The sequence below is a fragment of the Borostomias antarcticus genome (genome assembly GCF_949987555.1).
Source record: "Borostomias antarcticus genome assembly, chromosome: 9".
In the NCBI taxonomy this organism is placed as follows: domain Eukaryota; kingdom Metazoa; phylum Chordata; class Actinopteri; order Stomiiformes; family Stomiidae; genus Borostomias; species Borostomias antarcticus.
This window is the reverse complement of record NC_140242.1, coordinates 8,290,779-8,316,935: the sequence shown is the minus strand read 5'-3', so window position 1 is coordinate 8,316,935 and position 26,157 is coordinate 8,290,779. Positions and strand designations below refer to the sequence as shown.

Sequence of the window (26,157 nt, the reverse complement as noted above, 5' to 3'; positions counted from 1 at the left end):
ACATTGAAAAAATAATAGAATATAATGCAGAAAGGCTCATTCTGTATTGCTTTCAAATATTTATTATCCTGTAGATCAGGGGTGTCAAACTCAAATACACAGTGGGCCAAAATTTAAAACTTGAACAAAGTCGCGGGCCAACATTGAACAAATGAAAATTTTAATATGGACCCAAACAAGTTTTGCTTTAACATTGAATATGCACTTATAACTTTCGCTTTTGGTGCGCATCAATGGTGTGCACTAACACATGTGAATACGCCCTCAGACACAAGTGTTGGTGCTCCATCTGCTCAGTAGAGAAGCTTGTAAAACCCTGACTGTCCTACAGCCAGGCAGACAGACAGACAGCCGGCATGCAGACAGGCAGGCAGACAGACAGGCAGGCAGACAGGCCGGCAAGAAGGCAGAATGAACAGGAACAGAGCAAACACAGCGGCCGGCTAGGTCAACACAGGTGTCTCTATCACAGTGAGACGTTACATAACGTAAAGCTTCTGTTTTCTGCCTTTCTTTTCGCCATTTTTAAGAAGGGGTAACACGGTTACAGTTGTAGTATGAGATTGCTATGACTACTGTCACAGAAGAGAGGGCGTTTCTGGGTCCTGTCTTGATTGACGCGCCAAAACAACAGCAGAGCATTATGGGATTTGTAGTATTAGCGGTGAATGCGCTGTATAATACTGGCGGGCCAGCTCTAGTAGTCATTTGGTATTGCCTCGCGGGCCAAATATAATTACACTGCGGGCCAAATTTTGCCCGCGGTGTCAGAGTTTGACACCCCTGCTGTAGATCATTAACATGCTCATACAAGCTGTACAGTAGGTAGGTAGGTGGCCTACAGTAGATAGGTAGTATAGGTAGGTAGATACTTTATTGATCCCCAGGGGAAAATTGCATGAACAAGTATATTATTCAGCTGGAAATGTCTTTATTTATGTAATGGAAAATACACAATTCAGGCACCAGGTGACATTTAAAAAATAATAGGATGTACAGTAATGCAGAAATGCTCTTATAGCCTATTGCTTTCAAATATTTATTCTCAGTCATTTATTACAAAGCCTTATGAAATTGCACAGTATTTCAATGATTATTTTGTATCTAAGGTGGAAAACTTGAGGAGAAATATGAATGGTGGACAGGTGGTGTGTACTTCTGAAATGTCAGACATCATCATGAAGGATAAAGAATGTACATCTGAATTAAGGACCATGGAAACCAAAAGAGTGTTGGAAATGTTATTAGCTATTAAAACTGAAAAGCCATCAGGCTTAGATGGTAGCCTATAGATGGTAGGTTACTGAGAATTTCAGCACAGCAGATAGTAGTTGTAGTAACACACATTATTAATCAGAGTATAAAATGGGGAGTAGGCCCTCATCTTTGCCTCCTTCCAAGCCTAATTCCATTGCCTAAAAATGCAAAAGCAACGCTAACAGGTGCGAATAGCAGACCTGTAAGCATTTTGTCTGGATTAGCAAAATTAATGGAGAAATTTGTTTTCTGTCAAATTCAAAATTATTTCAATGATAATAAATTAAACTCAGATTCACAGCATGTTTACAGGGATGGCTATTCAACGTGCACGGCTCTAGCTCAAATTGTGGATAATTGTCTAAGGAACATGGATGAGAAAAAGGTGGTACTGTAGGGGTCAGTTTTATTAGACTTTAGTGCGGCATTCGACGGGATAGACCATGAAATGTTAGTAGATAAACTAAGAGCTTATAGTTTCAAGTCTGTAGCAAGTTATTTGTCAGGTAGAAAACAGAGAGTGTTCTTTAATGGGAGCCTATCGGATAGTAGAGATGTAAAATCTGGTGTACTACAAGGGAGCTCTCTAGGTCCATTATTATTTACCATTGGTCCTGAATAGGGCTAATTTGGCTACATACGCTGATGATACAACATTATATATGGCCTCATCTACTGTGGAGAAGCTATCAGAAGATCTTAATAAAGAGTTGCAGCAGGTATTGGAGTGGGTTAAGAAATATAAAATGGTGTTAAATATTTCAAAAACTAAGTATATATTATTTGGAACTCAATTTATGTTACAGTAAAATCCTAAATTAAATTTAGCATTAGATAAAACAGAAATTGTACAAGTTGATCAAGCAAAATTACTTGGTGTAACGTTAGAAACCTGTCATGGTCTACACACATAAATTATATATTAAAGAAAAAGGGGAGAGGATTAGCAGTGATTAGGAGATGTGCTAATTATTTAACAGAGACATCGGTGGTGCAGGTTATACAAGCTCTGGTTTTGGCACATTTAGATTATTGTACAGCTGTGTGGTCAGGTGCTGCAAAAAGGCAGCTAAATTAGCACATAAATGTAGGAATAGAACAAATGTAATAAAAATGCATAAGAGTCTTATTAATTTTTTAGAAATATTTGTGTGAAGAAGGAACCATATTATTTATATGAATCTATTAGTTATACAAGTGATAGACATACGTATTTAACAAGACAGGTGGCATTAGAAGGTTTTACTATGCCAAAACCTAGGACAAATGCATTAAAGAGTACGGTGATGTATAGGGCAATGTCAGCGTGGAACTCCCTACCACCAGAAGTAATTAATTTGAGGGGACTATAATCCCATACAAGCACTGATTAAAGTCGCACAGTAATGGACGTTTGAGATCATCTAACTTCCGTAGTTTGATGTATTTCCGACGCAAACAAGCTATGAGGGTGGGACATAGTTTAGAGGAATTTGATTGGAACATTGACAAGTGGACGGGTTTTAAGAACTTTAGACAGATTCGATAGAGGGATTGAAATTTGTTGGTTTAATTGAGACCTTGTTGTAGGACTGATAATGAATTATTTTTTAGTTGGTATTGATGCTGTGAAGGAGTGAGGAGTGGTTCCTCTATTGATAAAGGAATTAGTTTTAATTAATTGTTAACTTGTTAATTTTTTATTGTATTTTAGTTTGTGTTTGTATGTACAGTATGTATGTTTGTATGATTTGTATACTGTATTTGTTTGTATATTTGTATGATTTGTATATTTGTTTGTATTATATGTGGACCCCAGTAAGAATACCTGTCACATTGGGTGATAGCTAATGAGGATCCGGAATAAACATTAAACATTCTCCTGTAGTATGATAATTTACATTCTCATATAAACATTAAGGTATGTAGGTACAGTAGAAGGTAGGTAGGTAGGTACTGTATTGATCCCCAGGGGAAAATTGCATGAACTAGTATATTTAACTTCTATTCAGCTGATTGAGTACACAATCTAACAAATCTATGAAATCTAACATTATACAGTAGAAACCATCTGCATTAATTGTATACAGTAGAAACCAGTTGCACACGTATGAATAAATAAATGAATGAATAAAGTCTATTGACTATAAAATACAATAAGTTGAAGGTTAGCTAGAAAAAGCTAAAAACCAACTATTGCACTACAGCAACATTACATCTCGCTTGTTAAGGCCAGACAGAAAAGGGTTTGTAAATTCCCCAAATCCCCCTTTTTCCAGCTCAGTCAGGGCTCTGAAAACGTGTTGTACATAAATACACGGACAGTATGTCAGGGGCAGTCAGGGTCAGTAGAAGTATTACATGTCTCATTAACTATTCCATGACTGGTATCTCTAGGAACATGTTTAATTGATGTTTCTGACCTGTTATTCCCAATTCTTGGTAATTGTATCACTTTGTTACCTGGTGGTGTGTTAGTGTTTGACTGACCTGCTTTATTTTTTCCCTCACTGACTTGAGCACTACAGCTAAAGAGGGTGAGAAACACTGGGATGAAGGTAATACCATGGAGGGCCCCAAAGGAAATGACCAGGAACATGATCTTAAAGAAGGTTCTGAAGATGTAGCTCTTAGCTGCAGCTAGCACCACCACACCTAAAATAGTAGACACAGCTCCCTGAATAATAGGATACCCCACGTTGAAGATTGCATCTATTGCTTTTTTATCAGCTGTGGCCTCTTTACTTGAGACAAAGTGATAAGAAATATGCGCAGAGAAGTCCACAGAGAAACCAATGCAGATGACCAGATTGATCATGGATACGGAGTCTAGATTAACATCCCATAATGCCATGAAACCAGAAACTCCCACTATGATAGAGGCAATGGCAAAGGTCACCCACAGAGAACATATGGGATTGGGAATCAACAAAAGGGAGATTACCAGCATGATGATAGTGGCCACGACAATGTTTTGGATGGTGTTACTAACAATGACTTCATACTGGTCATAGAAAATGAAAGCAGGATGGTAAACAAGCAGGGCCCCGGGACAGTGCTGAGCTGTCTCTCTGAACTTAATCAACATGTTTTTTTCATCTAGGGCCGTACGAATGTTGACTGTCTGAACAAACATTCTAGAGGCATATATCGCAGACACAGAAAAGTTCACATCTTGTCTAAAATCGTGTGTCATACTTGACAAACTGAAAAAATGTGGTAAATTATCAATGAACACTTTTTTGTCATTGAGATTCAAATTGGTTGGCTTTCCATAATTTAGATATTGATGAAGCCAAGATATAACCATATCTTTGGCAACCAATGGTTGATCATCAATGTTTAAATTCTCAAATTTTTGTAGACAAATATCCAGTTGCTCCCGGGCACTGACATCCCAATATTTGAACTCTGTGTCTGTCACAACAAGCATAACATTTGGTCCATACTCAGAAAAGTAGTCACGCTCATTATCGTAATAGCTACCGACATATGAGTCATCAGTTGCTAAATTTTTCAGATCGATGCCCTCTTCCATTTGGCAGCAACCATAAATGCTTATAGCCAAATACCCAGCATAAAGCAGCATCACAAATACTTTGGTTAATTTATTTGTCAGAAATGGCCCATAATAACGCTTGAAAAAGTTGTTAATTGGCATTAATTCTTCTTCACTGGTCTGTTTATCATAAGCTCCCCCTACAGAACACAGATTATACTTATCAGAGTCAGGTTTTGGAACTGTCAGGCAAGTCAGCCAGTGTCTGTTGCTTGCCTCTCGTTGTCCATTCAGTGCCAAGAAGGCACCAAAGAAGGTTACATTGTATAAGTAACAGAACATAACAGCTGTGCCAGTGTACATACAGAAAGACTGTACTGAACCAAAGGGAGTTAGGAGACCTACGTAGAAAGCCAAGGCATTGGTCAGTGTGGTGATGGTGATGGAAACAGCTGCATCTTTGTATGTCTCTGCCATACGGTCCTCTACAGAGTTGTCAACTTTAGTATGCTGCCAGCAAGATATCATGATGAACATATCGTCAACACCAATTCCTTTAGAGAGAGTAAAAGTAAGTTTAGTAAATGTGGCCTTTGATCAAAAGCAAAATGATACAAACAAAGTAAAGAAAGCAATGTTGCATTGCAAATGATTTGTGAGTAAATGTATGTGTTATATGTGATGATTAATAAGACTCATAGTTTGGAAACTTACCCAGAATCAAGAACGGAGCTGTGGCCACAGTCATGGCGAAGGGCATTCCACAGTAGAGCAACAACCCAAAACTGGACAGCACGGCCATGCCAGCTGAGATGACACCAAAGGAAGCCACCCAGACCTTGTTCCTCACACAGTCCAACCTAGAACGACAAGCAGAAGAAACAACAATTCACATCCTTTTAAAGGGCAATGCTCGTTTTTGACAACCTGGACCTTATTTACGACATATTATAAGAAGTTTGACTCACCGAGATCACTTTTGTGTAGTTCGGAGGCCTGTAGAAGAAATTTAAAATCCAGCGCGAGCCAGTATATCCATGTAATGACATTGGCATTGTAGTGGTTTTCAAATACGGGGTCTTTAGCCTCTGTAATATGATCTTTACACGCCTTTCCCCACTTGCTCCAGCACGCATGCGCACAGGCCAGCGCGCAGACTGGCTATTCTCCGGCTCACATTCTCTGCGCTACGATCGTTGTTGGTGCCGAGAATATTGTGGTCGTCATTCGTCAGCAACAATCCGATCGTAGCGCAGAGAATGTGAGCCGGAGAATAGCCAGTCTGCGCGCTGGCCTGTGCGCATGCGTGCTGGAGCAAGTGGGGAAAGGCGTGTAAAGATCATATTACAGAGGCTAAAGACCCCGTATTTGAAAACCACTACAATGCCTCGCGTTGAGGAATCTCAACTGTCGATTCATCCAATCTGATTGATGAAAACAACCGTTTAGCGGCCGAAAATAGATTTTGAGAAACTGCATTCTCGTTGCCCCGATCACCGTCATTACATGGATATACTGGCTCGCGCTGGATTTTAAATTTCTTCTACCGGCCTCCGAACTACACAAAAGTGATCTCGGTGAGTCAAACTTCTTATAATATGTCGTACATAAGGTCCAGGTTGTCAAAAATGAGCATTGCCCTTTAACTGCACACTGCTTTTAGATTTTTTATTTGGCAATTTGTACCACAACCTCTCACAAGAGTAATTTTTTCATGAATATAATGTACAGCTGTGGTCAAAAGTTTACATATACTTGTAAACTACATGTCATGGCAGTCGTGGGTTTCCAATAATTTATACAACTCTGTTTTTCTTCGATAGAGTGATTGGAGCACATACATCTTTGTCACAAAAATAATTTATGAAGTTTGGTTCTTTTATGAATTTATAATGTCTCTACTTAAAATGTGACCAAATCTGCTGGGTCAAAAATATACATACAGCAACAGGAATTATCAATTTTGGTGATGTAGAAAGTTGTGTGTCAATCAAATTAGCTTTGTGGTATGGCCTCATAACGTCTTATGAATGATTATGATCGACTACAGCTGGTGACTTCTCTGAGACCATTTAAATAGGGCATATTTGATACAATCATTAGACTCAGCCACAAACGCTACAATGGGAAAGTCAAAGGAGCTCAGCACGGATCTGGAAAAGGGGATCATTCACTTGAGCAAGTCAGGAAAGTCACTTGGAGGCATTTCAATGCAGCTACAGGTCCCAAGATCAACTGTGCAAACAATTGTTTGTATTGTAAGTACTGTATAAAGTGCATGGCACAATTGTGTCACTGCGAGCTATCACCTGCTGCTGAGAATCACCTGCTGCTGAAAATTGGTCAGGGTGGTCAAGAGTCAACCGAGAACCACCAAAAAGCAGGTCTGCAATGAATTAGAAGCTGCTGGAACACAGGTGTCAGTGTCCACAGTCAAGCCTGTCGTGCAATAAGGAAGCCCTTGCTCTAGAAGTGGCACCTTAGGAGTAGTAAAGGGAAAATGCATGTTTAGCCCTGTTTTAAGGTTACTTATGATCATATACAATGGTTCAGATCAAAACGTTGACAAAATTAGCACTTTTGAGAAAGTCTGATAATTGCTCTACCGCCGTTTTGGTCATACAATGGATGTGGGTGGGCACCTTGAAAAATCTTTCAAAAACATGTTAAACTCTCGATTTCAAAGACAAGAAGCTCACCGAGGTGTTAGTTGGCGTTCTGACATATAATTCGCCATAAAGTAAGATTCTAGTTCATCTGGAAAGGCTTTTTTAAATATTTAGCATAGGACTATTTAGTCACAGCACATATGTGTGTAAACTTCCGCAGACTAGGTAGCCTAGCAACATAAACAATAATAATAGCTACCGTAAGTAGTTCCGCTTCCTGAATCCCCTCTGCGGATTGATCTACACATCTACAACGGTCGTAATGTACTGTATGCCATTTTATATTTAAAGGTGTAATATGTTATATGTGGATTAAAAGAAACTAAAGAATTTTTTTTTTTCTAAAATAATACATCCATAGGGCTTTGTGAAGGCTGCAGAGTAAAAGTATTGCTTTTCCATAAAAAATGATATTTTGTCTGAAATTATTACATTATGAAATTTTGATGGCCCGACAATGACACTGTTGATATCATACCAGCCAATAGTATTACAGCGTTGGTACTGCACGCTGGGTTGCCAGGTACTATTCTAGCTTCACCACTGTGAGATTAGCAGTAGCCAGCAAACGTTATACCTCCATGAATTAGCAGCATTATCGATGTTGGTTAGCATCAAGTGTATGTGCGACTATAAAACGGCAGCTTTTCCGTCCACTTCTGCTCACTCTTTTCAGCTAAACGTTTGGTAAAATGGTCGAGTTCTGTCGTCCTCCTTCTCCGCCTAAGCCCCGGCGAACCGTGCGATACGAATCTCAAAAGCTCAGTGACCGAAGAAGGAGCAAAAGTCGGATAAATATCGGCCAGCCTTTGCTCGTTGGACGGAGTTTATGGAGTTTCATGGGATAAAGTCGCATGGTGACATGGCTACTTTTCTACTAAACCGGTAAGCTAGCTAACTAGCTATCGTTATCTTTCTTGGAAACTGCATAGCCAGACCTAATGTTATCTCCACACTACAGCATCTAACGTAATTATTACATGGCACTCTGAAATACTTGATTGTGATTACTGTTGACTACTGAAATACGTTGTGTTGTTGCAGTTCTTATCTTTAGACACTAGATGGGGGAATACCTTTAATAATACACTTCATAATATATGATAATCAATATATTACAATATGTTGAATAATACATATTCATGTTTCTCATATTTCTTATTGGAGAAACCCAATGGGTTGGGTTGGATCTTGGGCACAGTTGGGTGTTCCAACAGGACAATGACCTCAAACACACATCAAAAGTGGTAAAGGAATGGCTAAATCAGGCTAGAATTAAGGTTTTAGAATGAACTTCCCAAAGTCCTGACTTAAACCCCAACGAGAACATGTGGACAGTGCTGAAGAAACAAGTTCATGTCAGAAAGCCAAGAAATTTAGCTGAACTGTACCGATTCTGTCACCTAGTTTAGGTGAAAATGGTCAAGGGACATGTAACCAAATATTAGCATCACTGTACGTATATTCTTGACCCAGGACCAGCAGATTTGGTTACATTTTCAGAAGACCCATATAACTTTCATAAAAGAACCAAACTTCAGGTTTTTTTGTGACAAAGTATGTGCTCCAATCACTATCACAGGAAAATAAGAGTTGAAGAAATTATTGGAAACCCAAGACTGCCATGACATACATGTTCTTTACAAGTGTATGTAAACTATTGACCACTGCTGTAGGTACAGTAGTTGTATATTAGGATCAGTGTGTAGTGGTGACTGAAGAAGTGGGTATAATGTCAGCGGATATAATGTCAGTGGGTATAATGTCAATTTACCTCTGCCCCAGTGACAGTAAAGGGCGAGAGATAATGTTTTCGGTGACGTGTTTGTCCGTCCATTCGTTAGCAGGATTATGTTAAAACTACCAGACCGATTTTCATGAAACTCGGTGGAAGGGTGTAGCAGGGCGAACTTAGAAACCATTACATTTTGGAGTGGATGTGAATCACAGGGCGTGTCCACGAGCTGCCCAAACATGGCCAGCCATTCACCTCCATTCATTTTTTCGACTAGGATTATGCAAAAAAATACCAAATCTTTTTATGAAACTTGTGGTGGGATGTTGCATGGGCCAACTTAGAATCCAATCATATCCAAATCATGGGTGGATCCACAAGCCATTTCTTGATTTGTCCATTCACCTCCATTCGTTTTTGGACCAGGATTACACAAAAACTACCGTCCCGTTTTTTATGAAACTCAGTGGAGGGATGTAGCATGGGCCATCCTAGAAACCATTACATTTTGAGGTACTTGAGCAGATTCGAATCACGGGGCAGGTCCACGAGCCATTTCTTAGTTTGTTTGTTAGCAGGATTACGCAAAAAAGACCATGTCCAATTTTCCTGAAACTCTGTGGAGGGCTGTAGCATGGGCCAACTTAGAACCCATTACATTTTGGAGCAGATCTGAATCACAAGGCAGGTCACAAGCTGCCCAAACATGGATGGACATTCACCTGCATTCACTTTTTGGACTGTGGCTCAGGAGCAAAAAATCCCCCCCATTTATTGTCAATTCTCGCCATGGGAAGGTCACAGAGATACCGGGTTTGAACTGGCATAACACTCTTGACCTAACAAATGCAGCAATACCAAATATGTCCTGATCATACGCACGTGTGCGCGCACAGAGACACGACATGCATTCATTGGTGGAGGTCTGTGCTCACAGAGCACCATTTGTAGTCTGATATTGCTTTTACAGTTTTTACATCAGTGGTGGATAAGTGTAGCCTATACCGTGTTTCTGTGGATAAATAAGTGAGCTTATTTATACAGTACAAATATACCTCCGTCACCACACTACTGATGATGCTGCAATCAAATGTGCAGAATTTAAAAGAAAAGTACAGTAAACCATACCTCATACAAGATACGATTGAGAAGGTAATGGCCAGGGCATATGTCGCGGAGAAGAGTGGAATAATGGAGTCAGAATTTGTCTCAAATTCTTCTTGCCTTGACAGTGAAGTGAAATAAGAAATGGACACCTGCAATGATCAAGGAGAGATTAGATGTTTGTGATGATTGGATTCTGAAATTGAATCTGAAACTCAGCACAAGCTGAAGCACAACTAGCAATTCATCAAGACAGATTGATGAAAACAACCGTTTCGCGGCAGAAAATAGATTTAGAAACTGCATTCTAAGTGCCCCGACCACCGCCATTACATGGATATACTGGCTCGTGCTGGATTTTAAATTTCTTCTACATGCCTCCGAACTACACCAAAGTGATCTCGGTGAGTCAAACGTCTTATAATATGTCGTAAATAAGGTCCAGGTTGTCAAAAACGAGCATTGTCCTTTAAGGGTTGTAGGGGCCTAAACCGCTATTACTTCAATATAGCACTTATGACATTTCAAATGGCACACATTTCTCTTAAAAGTAGTTCTTACCTGTCCTCCTTTCATCTTAGAAGCGATGTTTATGAATTCTCTCAGCCACATGTTATTTGCGGTCTCGTTATCGTTCAAGAAATAGAAGAGTCTAACTGCGCGTGCGATCTCAATTTGCCCTGATGAGGTATTGAGCGTCACGCCACCGATTTCAGATGCCGTGAAAATACTGGCGTTGAATGGGTACGTTATAAATGTGCTCTCAGCCTCTCCTGGATTTTTCACAATATCAAAAATTGCATTAACCATACATTCCCCGCCTTTCTTTGCACAAAGGTCTTTGAAACTAAGTGTATCTACGGTAAAATCTCTGACGTGTTGATCTATTTGAGCTACATCTTTAAAAGCACAGTTTGTGAGGATATTTGTTGGGTTTGTCAAAATGAGAGACGCAAAGGTCCCTTCAGTGTACATTCTCAAACGAGAGAAATCAGTGGCATTGTATGGAAAGTTTGTTTGGACCACCAGTCTCTCCTCCTTAGCAGGTCCATTCATAGGTGTAAACTGTTCTTCGATGTCGTTTGCTTGTCTGTCTGCAAGGAAGTAGAATCCTCCGCCGAGACCAGCAGAAATGAACAAGGGAATTATCAAAAACCACCAGGGATGTCTTCCAACAAATTTGCCAAGCTTCTTAAAACCCTCGGCTAAAGGTTTTTCAATGCAGTTCGTATTGCACCTAGGCATTTTATAAATAGGCCTACTGTTTCAACTTGTAAAGGACGGTTTGAGAAAATCTATGCTGCTGAGACAACTTGCTTTGAAATTTCCATTCAGGTCCGATGGCAACTTCTCAAAACCCTTGGGTTTTCAGTGCATCCAGGCATTCCGTAGATACTTTTTCAACTTCAAAACCATATCTGAATGTGGCAGGATGACACTGTCTTCTTAAGAACGCCCATCACACCAGGAAGGCTTATTCCATGGAACAATGATGGTAGATACACATTTGGTTACACATTAACTCGTGTTATGGTTTCCTAGCAAGTTATAAAAGAATTCACTGTCCATTTCCTTATAGCCTAGTTAGCCTATGAAGTTAATACCCGATCGTAATTTCCACAGATCAATATACAGTTATCATTCAATAACCACGATTCTAAGCAGCTGTTGATTTTGAAACATGCAATATCTAGAAGTATTTGAATTTATTGAGAGGTAAGCCCCTTGAGATGTAGAATCTCACTTTTCGACTAATAGCCTAGTTTTACACGGTGGCCTATGACAAATTACCCACAGCCCATTTCCTAGTTACAGTGAAGTTGTAAATAGCCTATAAAATATTATATTTCCTTTTATGTTTAAGCCTTTATGATGTTTGCGTTAGAACATTGATGGAGTGATTATTGAAAACGCTGTCAGCTGGCGTTGCCTGTAGCAACGTAATCGAGTAGGCCAGGGCTACCCAGAAGTTCTCAGCTTCCATTAGCAAAGGTAGCAATGGAGAACTGTCCGATTACCTACGCTATGGCTGAAAGCAACGCAGTTTGCGAAATATTGAACACTGCAAAACCACATATATATATATATATATATATATATATATATATATATATATATATATATATAGGCTAGCCTATATATATATAGGCTATACATATTTAACGGCAGTGCAGGGTTGTTGTATAAAAGCAACACATTTATGCTTTATCGTATTGGCACAGCTGTGTAGCCTAGGCCTACTCCCATTCGTGTGTTAGCCTATTGCTCATAATATTACTTAGACTAATATAGCCTGATACGCCCATAAATGCAGGACATGTTTGGTATTGCTGCACCCGTTAGGTCGAGAGCGAGAGCCAGTCCAAACCCCATGTCTCTGATGTGACCTTCCCACGTCGAGATATCGTTTCAATCCCCCCAATTGAATGAATGGCTACACATTTTCGCTCCTGAGCATGTCCTAAAAATTAATTGAGGTGAATGGGCGGTCGTGTTTGGGTGATTTGGGCTTCGTTCAAAGTTTTGTTTTAATTTGTGGATCCACCCCGTGATTCCGATCAGCACCAAAATTCACCAGCCCATGCCAAGTTGGCCCATGCTACACACCTCCACCGAGTTAATCAGTCTGGCAGTTTTTGCCTTGTGGATGAGGCGGAGTTAGGCTTAACAGAAAACATTGATGGTAAACTTCCATTAAGTTACATCCAATCTACTTGATTATAATAGTATGTAGGCTATGCTACTGATTCCGAATGTTTTATAATAGGCTAGTGATTTAATTAATGTATGAAGTTAAAGTTTACTTTTCTGTCATTGCACATGAGCGCAAAAAAATTAAATAGAAATACCTAGTGTTTTTACACGTAGCCTACTAAACGTTTTTACGCATACTAACACATGGCAAACAGTATAATACATATAAAGTGCAGTGCCAAATATAAACAGTATGTCAATGTAATTTTACCATTCATACAAATCAATGTAGCACATAGTGCTTTACATAAAAAATCTTCCTTCCTGCTTTCTTGTGTGTCGTATTGCATTTTGTATGTCGCTCTTTCTTCCTTTTTATGTGTTATTTGTATTGTGAAGCGCTTTGTGCATTCGTGCTGTGAAAGGCGCTATATAAATAGGGTTTACTTACTTACTTACTTACTATAAAAAGAGATGGATAAAAACATAAATCACGTAGACACAATGAGAACAGATTAAAGAAGTATGATTATGACCTCATATAGCACTGAGGAGTTCTCAAGAAATGGATGACTAGGCTACACCAGACCTTTAGCCTACCTCTGGCCTTGGAACTTGGACTTTTTGTGTCAGTACTTCCTTGTATGACATCAAACCAGAGCATATAAAATCCTACAACCAAACAAGATTAGGTGAGTGATTTCTCCATTCGTGCTATTGGAGTTCAAAGCTCTATCAACATTTGCATATATTTCTGTCTGTGCCATTGTGCACTGATAGACAAGATGGAAGAGGATGAGGGAGAAATTGCAGTGGTCGGTATCGGATGCAGTTTTCCTGGAGGTTTGTCAGTTTAATTGTTCACATGGTCATATTAGCGCTAATCATACAATTAATCTCAGTCTGATTTTCAACTTTATAATGACAGGTAAATCATAAAATGCACTAAATTGAGAGGATGGAGTGATTTGCAGATAGGATTGTGCATGGAATACCAAGTCATTTTTGTCTGTGACCACACAATTGGTTAAAAAAAAAGAAAAAAAAGAAGAAAAGTATACGGTATGTCTGTAATACGATATTTTCTGGAATACAATACAATATTTTCGACCATAGATGGACGTTGTCACAACATCGCCTGATGGTAACGTTGCAACTTACCAAAGTACAACTTATGTGCAACGTTGCTGTAACCCACTGTGTTAGTAGGGTAGCCTGCTTAAAGCAAGCTATTTTTCCTGCTGCTAATGTTTTTATTTTTCCTGCTGCTAATGTTATGTTATATTCAATGTTGATGTCAAAGGCAGACATAAAAAGCTCCAATACACATTTATGTATTTGCCAAAGCATTATTAACATTTACATTTATGTGAATCTTATCTTCAATGTTTTTCATATAAAATATAGGCCTAAAAGAATGTCACAATCTGAAAGAAGCTAAAATTATTCTTTCAGGTGAGGGGTTGGATAATTTTTGGAATATTCTTCTGGAAGGAAAGAACTGCACAGTGCCGATTCCAAATGAGAGGTTTAACAGTGCTCACTGGTACGATCCAGACAACAGCAAACCGGGGAAGACTCACACTATGAAAGCTGCTCTTATGGATGGGTTCGTATGAAGTCTCTTTGACCCTCACCATTTTTTCTAGCACCACAGTATGTTAAAATGACTAGTTTAATCACTGCAGTCAAGCCAGCCGTCAATTCGGAAATGCAATTTATGTGGGCCGCAGTTTATTTCCTTTTGCGCATATACAGTAGCGTTTCTATCTTATATGCCACCCTGGGCGAACCCCATCATTCGCAATCGATAAGCCCGTTCATTTTACGTTTACAAAACGAAACTGAGTGGCATCTCACCGCTACGGCGCCCCCACCCCCCGGCCCCGTGCCGACACGGTGAGATGGCACTCAGTTTCGTTTTGTAAACGTAAAATGAACGGGCTTTCCGATTGTGAATGATAAACTGTCGGGGTGGGGGGGCGGGGTTGGGTGACAGGCAATTCTGATTGACGTGCGATTTGTTGACGGGGGTGGGGGGGGCGCGGAGTTTTTTATTCTGCTCCTCTTGCCGCCCCCCCGAGATGTCGCCCTGGGCGCCTGCCCATGATGCCCATGCCTAAATACGCCACTGCGCATATACCAGCGTTATTTCACCTTTTTCCCCTTGCAGAACTGAATGAGGTTTGCCGCCGTAGCGTTCATTTGAGTCAACTAACTGGCCCAATACCAAACCAACCCATGTCCACTTCCACTCCACTACCGAGTGTCACTCCAAATTAAGTTTCACTCGCAGCTGTGGAGTGCACTCTCAATTGAGGGGGAAGGTGAATGGACAGACAATTGTGGGACGGACTACTCACGTCACCGGAAGGAAGCAGCCGTCACCATGGCATGTAGACCTATAGGTTATTTATGGGAAAAATGTTCATGATTTATATTTTATTTTATATATTTATAATAAAAATATAAATCAATATAATTAAATACATACATATTTAATGAGAAATTATCCAATGTCCAAACGGAGACAAATTACATTACATAACAGGCTGATGCTTTTATCCAAAGCGACTTACAATAATTGCATTTAACATAGGAAAAGCCAACATGCTACTACTTGCCAGAGCTCACAAGTGCATCTCCTTTCTAAAACAAGTGACTAAGAGCATAATCTAGTGCTGAAGGCAAAGTGCAAGAATAGCAAACAAAAAATACAATAGGTGCTTAAGAGGATCGTGGTAGTACTTCTTGAAGAGATGAGTTTCAGCCTGTGGCGAAAGACAGGCAGTGACTCTCCTGTCCTGACGTCAGTGGGCAGTTCATTCCACCACTGCGGGGCCAGAACAGAGAAGATCTGTGACTGAGTGACGGGGCAACCAGTCGCCCCGAGGTAACAGAGCGTAGCGGTCGGAAGGGGGTATAAGGTTTGACCATGGCCTGGAGGTAGGAGGGAGCTGTTCCTTTCATTGCCCTGTAGGCTAGTACCCGAGTTTTTAACTGAAAATAAATAAATAAATAACTTACTCCCATGCCTCTTTGGCAGTATTATTTTTCTGTGTGAAGAGGATTACATTTGTATGTCACAGCCTTATCTGCTGCTTTGTTCCATTGTCCTTGTAATGAATATATTATGTAAATTTGACGTAGAACTAGGCTTTTTTCTTTTCTTTTTTTTTTACGTCAGCTATGCATGAATACAGGCTTTTAAGATTTCTAAGTCAGACGATCTAGGGACAAAGTGATATTCTCTATTTTTGGTTTTATCTTTTGACACCACATTCTGTGATTTTGTTTGAGGCTGTGAAATCAGTGTGAGGAAAACAAAAGTTTGAGTGGCCACAGTATCTAAAATAATTGACAGTGTAGGAAGACTGAACTTTATTTATATGCTGTTGACTGGTGTCCGTTGATGTTCTGACAAAAAGATCGCCACAAAGTATGCTTCCGACCGATTATTTATCAATTAGCATAGAACTATTTTCACTCGCAGTACATACATTTGTAAACTTCTGCTTGAACTTGGGAGGTCTTGACTGAGTTTGGAAGCTACCATAGAAGAAGAGCCGCTTCCGAGTCACAGGTCTACTGTAAACAACAAGTCGGGAAGCCTAGGATTGCTTTGCAGTTGGTATTTCATTGATAGTGTTCGGTAGAAGTGTTTGTTGATCAAAATAAATATGGGACGCGGATTAATCTAAACATCGCTAAACATCGCTTGTCAATACAAATCAATGGATATAATATGATCAATAAAACCTGATCGGAAGCATACTTTGTGGCGATTTTATCCCAGAACATCAACAGACACCAATGACCACTCAGTGAGTTTCCAGTCTTTGGATACGAGAGTTTATGGTGTTTTTCAGGGATTTTGTCTATGCACCTATGGATCTATTGAGTGTGTTAGCAACGATGGGCTATATCTCGAGAGTGCACCGTTTGACTAAACTATGATATCGGCCGTTGTATATGATCGTATATATGTAGTATAACATGGTTTATAATGCAAAATTCTGAACCTGTCCTTTAAATTTTGGAGCAGATCCGAATTGCGTGGCAGGTCCATGAGCCGCCCAAACACGGCCGGCCATTCACTGCCATTCATTTTTCACCACACAGATTTTCATGAAACTCAGTGGTGTTAGCTCTGAACCCGGACCCTGGACCCGTCTAGTTTAACGAAAATAGCTAACAATAGCAAAACACTCCAAAGCTAGCAACAGCTTAGGTCATACCCCTATGAAGGGCTAGGAACGTCTAAGCCCCGAGCGAAGGTGGCAGCGTGCTCTAGTAGAGGCTCCGCTAACAGGCAACAGGTGTGTTGAGTTGTTGAATGATTGCTGCTGCTGCCGAGCAGAGCTAGCCTCTCCGGCGGAAGGTGGAGTCCGGAGTCCGCATCCCCGGGGTGCGATCCTTGCTCGCCCTGCCACGCCTGATCCGTAGCCGCAGACCTGACCCAGAGCGACTCGACTTCCAGACCGGCCTCGAAGTCCGAGCCGGGCCCACAACAGGGGGAGCGGTGTACCATGGGTCAACTCAGAAAACATTAAATTTTGGATTGGATCCAAATCATGGGGCGGGTCCACAAGCCGTTTCTTGGTTTGTTTGATTGTTAGCAGGATTACGCAAAAACTACCAGACCACGTTTCATGAAACTTGTTAGAGGAGTATACTGTAGCATGGGCCAATTTAGAAACCATTCAATATTGGCATGCATAGAGCCATGAAATGCATTTGGGGTGGAGGTCTGTGCTCTCTGAATACCATTTCTAGTATGAGTATACAATAATAAAAAATGATCTTGTTTCTTTTTTATTCTCAGGTTCAATGAACTTGACAATAGGTTGTTTGGCATCACTGATGCCGAGGCGGAACACATGGACCCCCAGCATAAAGTCCTGCTGCAGTGCACTTATAGGGCTCTGGAGAGCGCTGGTTTGCCAATGGAAAAGGCCAGTGGCAGTAGGACTGGAGTATTCCTGGGTATGTTACATTAACTGTTCAAATCCTTTCCAAGTAGCTTGCTTGTACAGTATAACACCTTTGTGTAATCCTCTTTGTTTCCTTATAGGGTTGATGAACAGAGACTATGAGCTGACAACAGGTCAACACAACCCAGTTTTGCTCAACCACTGGGCGGCCACTGGGAAAGCCATGAGCATCGCAGCCAACCGAATATCCTACACGTTCAACCTCACTGGTCCCTCCCTTGCCATAGACAGTGCCTGCTCCTCCTCTCTCGTGGCGCTGCACCTTGCCTGTCAAGCCCTGAGACAAGGTAGCATTCTAAACAGTACTGTATCCACTTAAAGATCAATCACCTACTGGTATCAGGGAGTGGTTGTCTAAATCCTCTACATCCTCCAAACGAATACCAAATAAGTAAATGATTCTCATCAAATTATTCTTTTTTTGTCTTATCATGTAAGTGCTGAACATTTTTTGGTTTACCAGGTGACTGTGAGATGGCTCTGTGTGGGGGTGTCAGTTGCCTCATAGAGCCAACAGTCTTTGTAGTTCTCAGCAAAGCAAAGATGATCTCACCTGAGGGCACCAGCAAACCCTTCTCCAGCAGAGCAGATGGCTACGGAAGAGGAGAGGGCTGTGGGATTGTCCTGCTGAAGCCACTGAAACAAGTGAGCTTTTTATTTGGTCTTTCCATTTCTTTTTGTACAGTATAATGGTGAAGAAGTATTCATGACACTTATACATACAGTATTCAACATTTTTGGTATCCTATTTCAGGCTTTACGAGACTGTGACTATGTATGGGGCATAATCAGCAAAACTGCAGTCAACCAAGATGGGCGCACGGTCACTCCAATCACCAGGCCATCCATGGTCCAGCAGGAGGAGCTGCTGCGCAGAATCTACTCTGAGTCTGACCTGTCAGATGTCCAGTACATAGAGGCTCATGGGACTGGAACCCCAGTCGGCGACCCTATTGAGGCAGAGAGCATCTCCAAGGTCATCGCCACAGCCAGACCTCCAGGTTCACAGACACTCTGCATGGGCTCTGTGAAAGGTAACATCGGACACACAGAATCTGCAGCAGGAGTGGCAGGGCTGATCAAGGTGCTTTTAATGATGAAACATGAAACCATTGTACCCTCTGTGTTCTACTCTGAGGACAGTGCCAGCATAGATGCCAAAGCTCTGAATGTGAAAATTCCCACAAAAGCAGAAAAGTGGGAACATGCTGCTTCTGTCAAAATGGTTGCAGGGATCAATAACTTTGGTTTTGGGGGTACAAATGCCCACACCATCGTTAAACAGTATGACCAATCGGCTACCAGCACAGCTAAAGTTAAGCGGTCACATGGATATTTTGTCCTCTCGGCAGCCTCTGAAAAATCACTCACCATGACGATGAAGGACACGATTAAACAGATAGGTGCAGAGAACAGAGTGGACCTACAAAACTTGACGTATACATCAGCATGCAGGAGAGGCCACTTGAAAAACAAATACAGGAAGGCTTTCACAACAAACTCTCTGCCTGATCTGAAAAGTCAGCTCAAATCTGCTCTTAACAAAAAGCTGACTGCTTCAAAGTTAGATCCAAGGTTGGTGTTTGTCTTCTGTGGCAATGGTGTCACGTACCAAGGCATGTGCAAACAGCTCCTGAGAGAGGAACCTGTGTTCAGAGAGAAGGTCAGTGAGGTTGAGACTCTTTTTCAAAGATATCAAACTATGTCGATCATAGGCAAACTGGAAAGTGAGTCTAGTGTGAGTGATGACTTTTCAAGTCCAGAGGTTGTCCAGACACTCCTCTTTGCCATTCAGGTTGGCATTGCCAGCCTCTTGAAGCACTGGGGTGTTAAACCAGATGCCATTGTTGGACATTCTGTCGGCGAAGTCGCTGCTGCCCATTGTTCTGGTCTCTTGTCCCTTGCTGATGCAGTGAAGGTGATTTACTACCGCAGTACTTTGCAGTGTAAGGTCACAGGAGGGAAAATGCTTGTGGTCAGCAACATGCCTGTATCTGAGGTTAAGAAATTCCTTCCAGATTACTCTGGGAAGATCTGCATGGCTGCATACAACAGCCCCGAGTCCTGCACCCTCTCAGGTGACGCAGATGCTGTAGACAGTCTCCATCAGAAGCTAAGCAGCTCAGACAAGAATAAGCAGCTGTTCATCCATGCCCTGGCGGTTCCTGCTGCTTACCACAGCCATATGATGGACCCCATCCTGTCTCAAGTAGAGAACAGTATTGGATCATTGCAGGGGAATGAGACAGAGACTGAATTGTTCTCAACAGTGACAGGGAAGGAAGTAAAGCATCCAGACTTCAGCACAGGGGAATACTGGGCCAGGAACATCAGAGAGCCTGTGGCATTTGAGCAGGCAGTGATATCAGCAGCCAAGGAGAAGAAAAATGTGGTCTTTGTAGAGATAGGCCCTAGAAGGGCTTTACAAAGGAACATCATGGAGACTCTTGGAAATGACACCACAGTTCTTTCCTCTGTGCAACCAGATAAAGACCATGAGACAATACTGTCTGTTGTATCCAAACTGTTTGAGCTGGGAGTCCAGGTAGACTGGGACCAGTTCTACAGAGGATGTGAGACACCACCAACGCCTTTCCCAAGGTACCATTTTGATTGTGTGAAGAAAGACATCACCTTTGAAGCAGCACAGAAAGGTACCTCGAGTAGCCACCCTGTACTAGCTCAGACAGGAAATGATGGTAGAACATTCAGCTGTGACCTGTCCTCAACCTCGGTGTCTTACCTGCAAGATCATAGAAACAATGATGTCGCTATCGTCCCTGGTGCCTTGTATGCTGAACTGGGTCTTGCTGCATTCATGGCCAGTGCCAAACCAAAGGTTCCACTCAACACATTGCAACTCAGTGTTAGCTTTCAGAGTCCATTTCTCCTAACACCACATTCTCCTGAGATGAGTGTGAAACTGGTCCCCAATGGAAATGAGACAAAGTTCATGATACAGTCCCCATCTGCAACCTATGCATCAGGAAGCATAACATATGAGCCAAGGAGGTTGGCTGAGGAACAGTACATATCTTTAGACGCCGTTTACAAGCGATGCACATCAATCACAAATACTGAGGAGTTTTACGATTACCTCAGTTTGAGAGGGTTTCAGTACGGCTCTGTTTTCAGAAACAAGGGGAATGTGCACTACGGGGAGGATCTGATGGAGGCCATCTCTGCTGTGACTGTCCCTAAGGATTTGTTGCCTCAGTTGCACGATTTCTGCATTCACCCTGTAGTGCTAGACTACTTACTTCAACTGACCCTTGTCACAGTTTCAAACACATTCATTGCCAGGCCTGGCTTTCCTGTTGAAATTGGCAGTTTGACTGTGCATGCACCATTGCAGCCTGAGATGGTTCTCTACTTGAGAGCTTCCAATGTTGAAGCTGACCATTTTGAAGTGTCCGGCTGCTTCACAGACAAGGCTGGTTGGGTCTTGGTTGAGCTTATGCATGTGATAGTCAAATACCTAGGGAGTCAGTCTCTTGTTGTTGAAGAATACTTCTTTCACAATGAATTCCAAGCCATTTCAACTGATAGTCATCCCACCCACTCTCCCACGGCACTGGTCTTCGCTGACCAATTAGGAGTCACCAAAGCCATGCAAAAGCATTTGAACCCAACATCAAAATACATCTCTCTCGTGCATGCCAATGACCTTTTGAGCCATGGATTCAAGTCATTGCTGTCGAAGTTCAATATTTCAGAGGTGGGCAGCAAGTTTGAAGAAATTTTGTTCATATGGGGTTTTGAAAATGTCACCTCTCACAAAACTGAGCCTGTCTTGCAAAGCATGGTTAGCTGCTGTGAGATGTTCCGACAAATAGTGTTGGAGCTGAAAGCCATGGAATTTAAGAATTCCATCAGAGTGATAACCTACCGCTCAGCAGAGATCACAGTGGACCACATCAGCCCTGGCTTCGTCCTGTCAGGAATGACTAGATCATGTGCTGCAGAGATGGCAGATCTCTCATTTCAGCTGATTGACATCAACTCTGTCTCCACTAAGGACATCAGAGCTCTGACTCAGGTCTTAAGCTCATATCCATGCAGACAGTATCCAGAATTGGTGGTGAAAGATGGTCAGGTACTACAACCGTGCATTGTCCATACGCCCCATGAAAACATACTCACACAGGGGAATGTTCACTCGTCAAAGTCTCCACAGTATGTCCTCCAAACTGCTGACCCATACAGAATGATCAGCTTGTCTGCCATTCCTTGTGATGATGACAACAACCCTATCCAAGAGAAATCAGTTCAGATTCAGCTCAATAAGATGTGTGTTCATACATCAGACTACTGCCCTGTCAGTGTCTCTGATCTGAAATTTGGCCAGACAATGTATTGGAACAAACAGACTTCTCAGAACCACACGCTTCTGGCTCTAGACTTCAGTGGTACTGTCACTGCTGTAGGGAAAGATGTCAAACTGAAAGTTGGGGATCAGATTGTCTCTTGTTATCCTGTAGTTGCCACCTCCAATATTGTAATTCCTGAAGGAGCGTGCTACAAAACAAAGAGGTTCCCATTTCTGAGTGAGATTCCATGTGTCTCCTACTTTGTGCTGGCATGGGAGATCTTGCAACGGGTGTTACCTAAAGTAAAAAAACAGAAAAAGATGGGTATAATCTCCTCTGTTCCTGACTCAGTGTTGGTGAGAGTATTAGCTTGCACTGCCAAAAAGTCACAATGGAATGCCATGGTTCTGCCACAAATGAGTGATCAGCTTCAGAACGTGAATAAGTTTGATGCACTCATTCTTTTTCCACCGTTTGACAAAGCTCAGTTTGCAACAGCTTGCAGTGTTTCAGGTGTGACACACATTGTTGGTGTTTATGAGAACCAAGAGCAGTCCTCCATCTCACAAAATGTCTTCAGGGATGGCAATGACAATGTTTGCATTCACACTGTGCAGATGTCCAGCATATTAGACAGGGGACGTGTCAGAGCAGAGAGGCCACACATTCACCGCTGGCTAGAGTCAATGCATTTAGACAAGAAGTCCTTAGATCTCAAGGCAACCACTTTTCAGCGGGGGACCTCAGGAAGTATTGACACACTGCGTATAGAGGAGTCTGAATCGTACTTCAGCTCAAAGACCTTGCCTGTAGTGGTTCTGGAGGATCACACCAAAAGCCCGCTGTCTGATATTCCTTTGCTGCCTAAACCAAACCAGCTCTTCAGGACGAACGCTGTGTACATTGTCACAGGCGGCCTTACTGGGCTGGGATTTGAAACAGTGAAGTTCATTGCGCAGAGAGGAGGTGGAAACATTGTCATCCTCTCCAGAAGCAGTCCCTCTCCAGACCTGCAGCCAGAGTTAGACAACATTAAGAATCAGTGTGGGGCTGCAGTTGTAAGCTTGCAGTGTGATGTTTCAGTCTCTGCCCAAGTAGTGAAGACAGTTCAAATCATTGAGCAAAGCTTTCCCTCCTGTCCAATCAGAGGGGTGTTCCATAGTGCAGTTGTCCTGCACGATGGTCTGATTGAAACCCTTGACCAATCTCTCTATGAGAAAGTATTGAAACCCAAAGTCAACGGGGCTCTAAATCTTCACCATGCAACACAACACTGCAAGTTAGATTACTTTGTGTGCTTCTCCTCCATTGCTGCATTCATTGGCAATGCATCACAAACAAACTACGCTGCAGCAAACTCATTCCTGGACACATTCTGTCAATATAGGCGGAATATTGGACTTGCTGGGCAGTCCATTAACTGGGGGGCTTTGAACCTTGGTCTACTGCTGAACAAAGACCATTTACAAAGATTTCTAGCAGCAAATGGCCTGATGGTGATGGAGGTTGGGGAAATCCTTGAGAGCTTGGAACAATGCCTCCTGCTGAACAGGCCACAGCAGGCTGTTTGCAAGTTCAGCCTCAAAAACCTGAGTCAACATGTATTCATGCAAAATGCCTCCCTTCGAATGCGTTTAGGTGCACTGGTAGAGGGACTCAAAAAAGGGAAATCGGTAGAAGCTAGAGATAACCAAACTACTGAATCCAAGTCTCCAAGTGAATATGTCATGTCAGTGCTCAAGGAAATAATGGGATTTGAGAACGATGAGCTGAATGATGATTCCTCTCTCTCTGCGTTGGGGATAGATTCAATGCTGGCCATGACGCTGCAGAATGTGATCTTTCAAGACAGGGGTGTGAATGTTCCCCTGGTTACATTGCTGGATCCCAATAGCACACTGACTACCTTGGTGAAAATCCTGAGGGAGAGTGACAACATAGAAGTGACTGACCTGTTTACTGCACTGTAGAGATTGATTTAGATGAAATTAAATTACACTATTATCAGTCGGAATATAGGTTTTTGATTACACAGTGTAGTTTTTTTGGTAATATTTTTTTACGATTGTAGTTTAATGGTATTTCAACATTTGTAAATAGTATTAAAATAAGTGTTTTCTTGTATTGAGCTACTAGATTACATGATGCAGAATGTGTATATTTCTCCTGAGAAATTTATGTCCTGATACATTTCCTTGTGACCACTATTATATTTTGTATCTTCCTTTTTTCCCTAACATTTCATTGTGATATTACTGTATGTGCATACTGTACATGATGTAGTTGATAATACTTTTGTCAACTGCTCAATACTACTCCTGATATAGTCTGCATCCTTCTTGTGAAGCACCATCTCTCTTGAGTATATTTTTTGTGACATTTCATTGTGATATTACTGTACATCATGTAGGCTAGTTGGTAGTTGTCGACTCAATAATACTTGTATTACACTCTGCAGCCTTTGATGCTAGAAAATGGAATGTAAGACATTGGTCATTGTGTAACGGATGTTGATGATGTCTATATGTTCAGATCAATAAACAAAATTAATTTCTGCATTTTGTCTGTGATTTCTACTGGCAACTGTGCAACATGCAGGCGGGATGCGTCTAAAGGCGCTATGTGAGTTAAATTAATTCCACTGAAAGGAATAGCTTTGGTTACTTGGACATCCAATATTAATACAATGTACAATGTATCTATCTATCTATCTATCTATCTATCTATCTATCTATTGAAGTAGGCAAAAACTTCACCTTTTTGTTGTTTTCCATATAAACACAGTATTGCTAGCCTGCCACAGTAGAGAGGGACGGAACTCTGATAACCTGCTGACCAGTCATTTTTTGTAAGGAGTAGGCTAAGCAGTCAACAACAGGTGTGGGATTGCTCAACAAGACATTAGCAACGGTCTAATCTTGACCTGGCTGATTGACAAATGGCCATATTGAGCACGATTACAGCCTTCTACCATAACCTGATATGTCACATGTCACCTCCACCCCCTGGCAAAATGTATTTAAGACAGCCCCATACTGTTGGGTTAGCTTTTAGCCCCTTAGCCGTTAGCATCTTTAGCTGGCTAGCCTTTAGCTTCAATCAATCAATCAATCAAAGCTTTATTTGTATAGCGCATTTCATACCCAGAGGCAACACAATGCGCTTTACAGAGAACAAGGGAGGTGGGCATACGACCCACTCTCTACATCAGCGTGTTAGCATGCTAATCCCAACAGCCGTGTCCGTCATGCCGCATACCTCTGTGCTACTTCCACTCTGCTACGACAACACTCTGTACGGTAACCATGTCATATGATTGTACTCTGCCTAGTTTTGTATCTAGGCTATTGTCTGTAACCCTATATGCTTATTGTTTATGAATAAATGTCTACGTCAATAGATGTGTTTTATCCACCTGTCTTTATCTGAAATTTGATACACATCACTATCTATCTGTCTATCATATTGAAGCACACCACGGCATATCATTCAAAATACCATATTTAATGCTCCCCAAACAACTAGTGTATCCTGACCTAAGACACATTGAGAAGTAACTTCAAAAAGCTAGACTTTGTGTGGCACTTCTCTTTGGCCATTGGTCAGACTGATACCCAAATGCAGGGTTTTATGATGACCATTCTGTCCGAGCTTTATTTCCATATGTCCACATGCAAGGAAGTAGAAGCCTAGGATTAGAATGTCACTTCATCAAGTAATTTGGCTGTTTAACCACCCATGTGGTTGACAAAGCATCACAGCTGTTGGGACATGCTCATTTAGTTGATACATCTCCACTACATAGACGTTTCTTAGGTACACTTAAAGGAATAGTAAAGGGAAAATGCATGTTTAGCCCTGTTTTAAGGTTACTTATGATCATATACAATGATTCAGATCAAAACGTTGACAAAAT

The 26,157-nt window shown here is 41.5% G+C and overlaps 2 protein-coding genes across 2 annotated transcripts in view; one reads left to right on the top strand and one right to left on the bottom strand.

Annotated features, from left to right (window-relative positions):
* LOC311313342 (patched domain-containing protein 3-like) overlaps window positions 1–11,488 on the bottom strand; it is a gene marked incomplete at both ends in the record, with an annotated part of 44,874 nt that extends 33,386 nt beyond the window's left edge. Inside the window, 2 exons of the mRNA XM_084443466.1 lie at window positions 10,268–10,395; window positions 10,805–11,488. Coding sequence (XP_084299592.1) covers window positions 10,268–10,395; window positions 10,805–11,488 — 812 coding nt within the window. The remainder of the gene's footprint in view (window positions 1–10,267; window positions 10,396–10,804) is intronic.
* The window catches only part of LOC311312815 (phenolphthiocerol/phthiocerol polyketide synthase subunit C-like), a gene marked incomplete at both ends in the record, with an annotated part of 63,296 nt that extends 39,085 nt beyond the window's left edge, over window positions 1–24,211 (top strand). The window contains 3 exons of the mRNA XM_084442822.1: window positions 18,012–18,218; window positions 18,395–18,576; window positions 18,686–24,211. Of these exons, the coding sequence (XP_084298948.1) occupies window positions 18,012–18,218; window positions 18,395–18,576; window positions 18,686–24,211 (5,915 nt within the window). The remainder of the gene's footprint in view (window positions 1–18,011; window positions 18,219–18,394; window positions 18,577–18,685) is intronic.
* Between the last annotated feature and the right edge of the window lie 1,946 nt (window positions 24,212–26,157).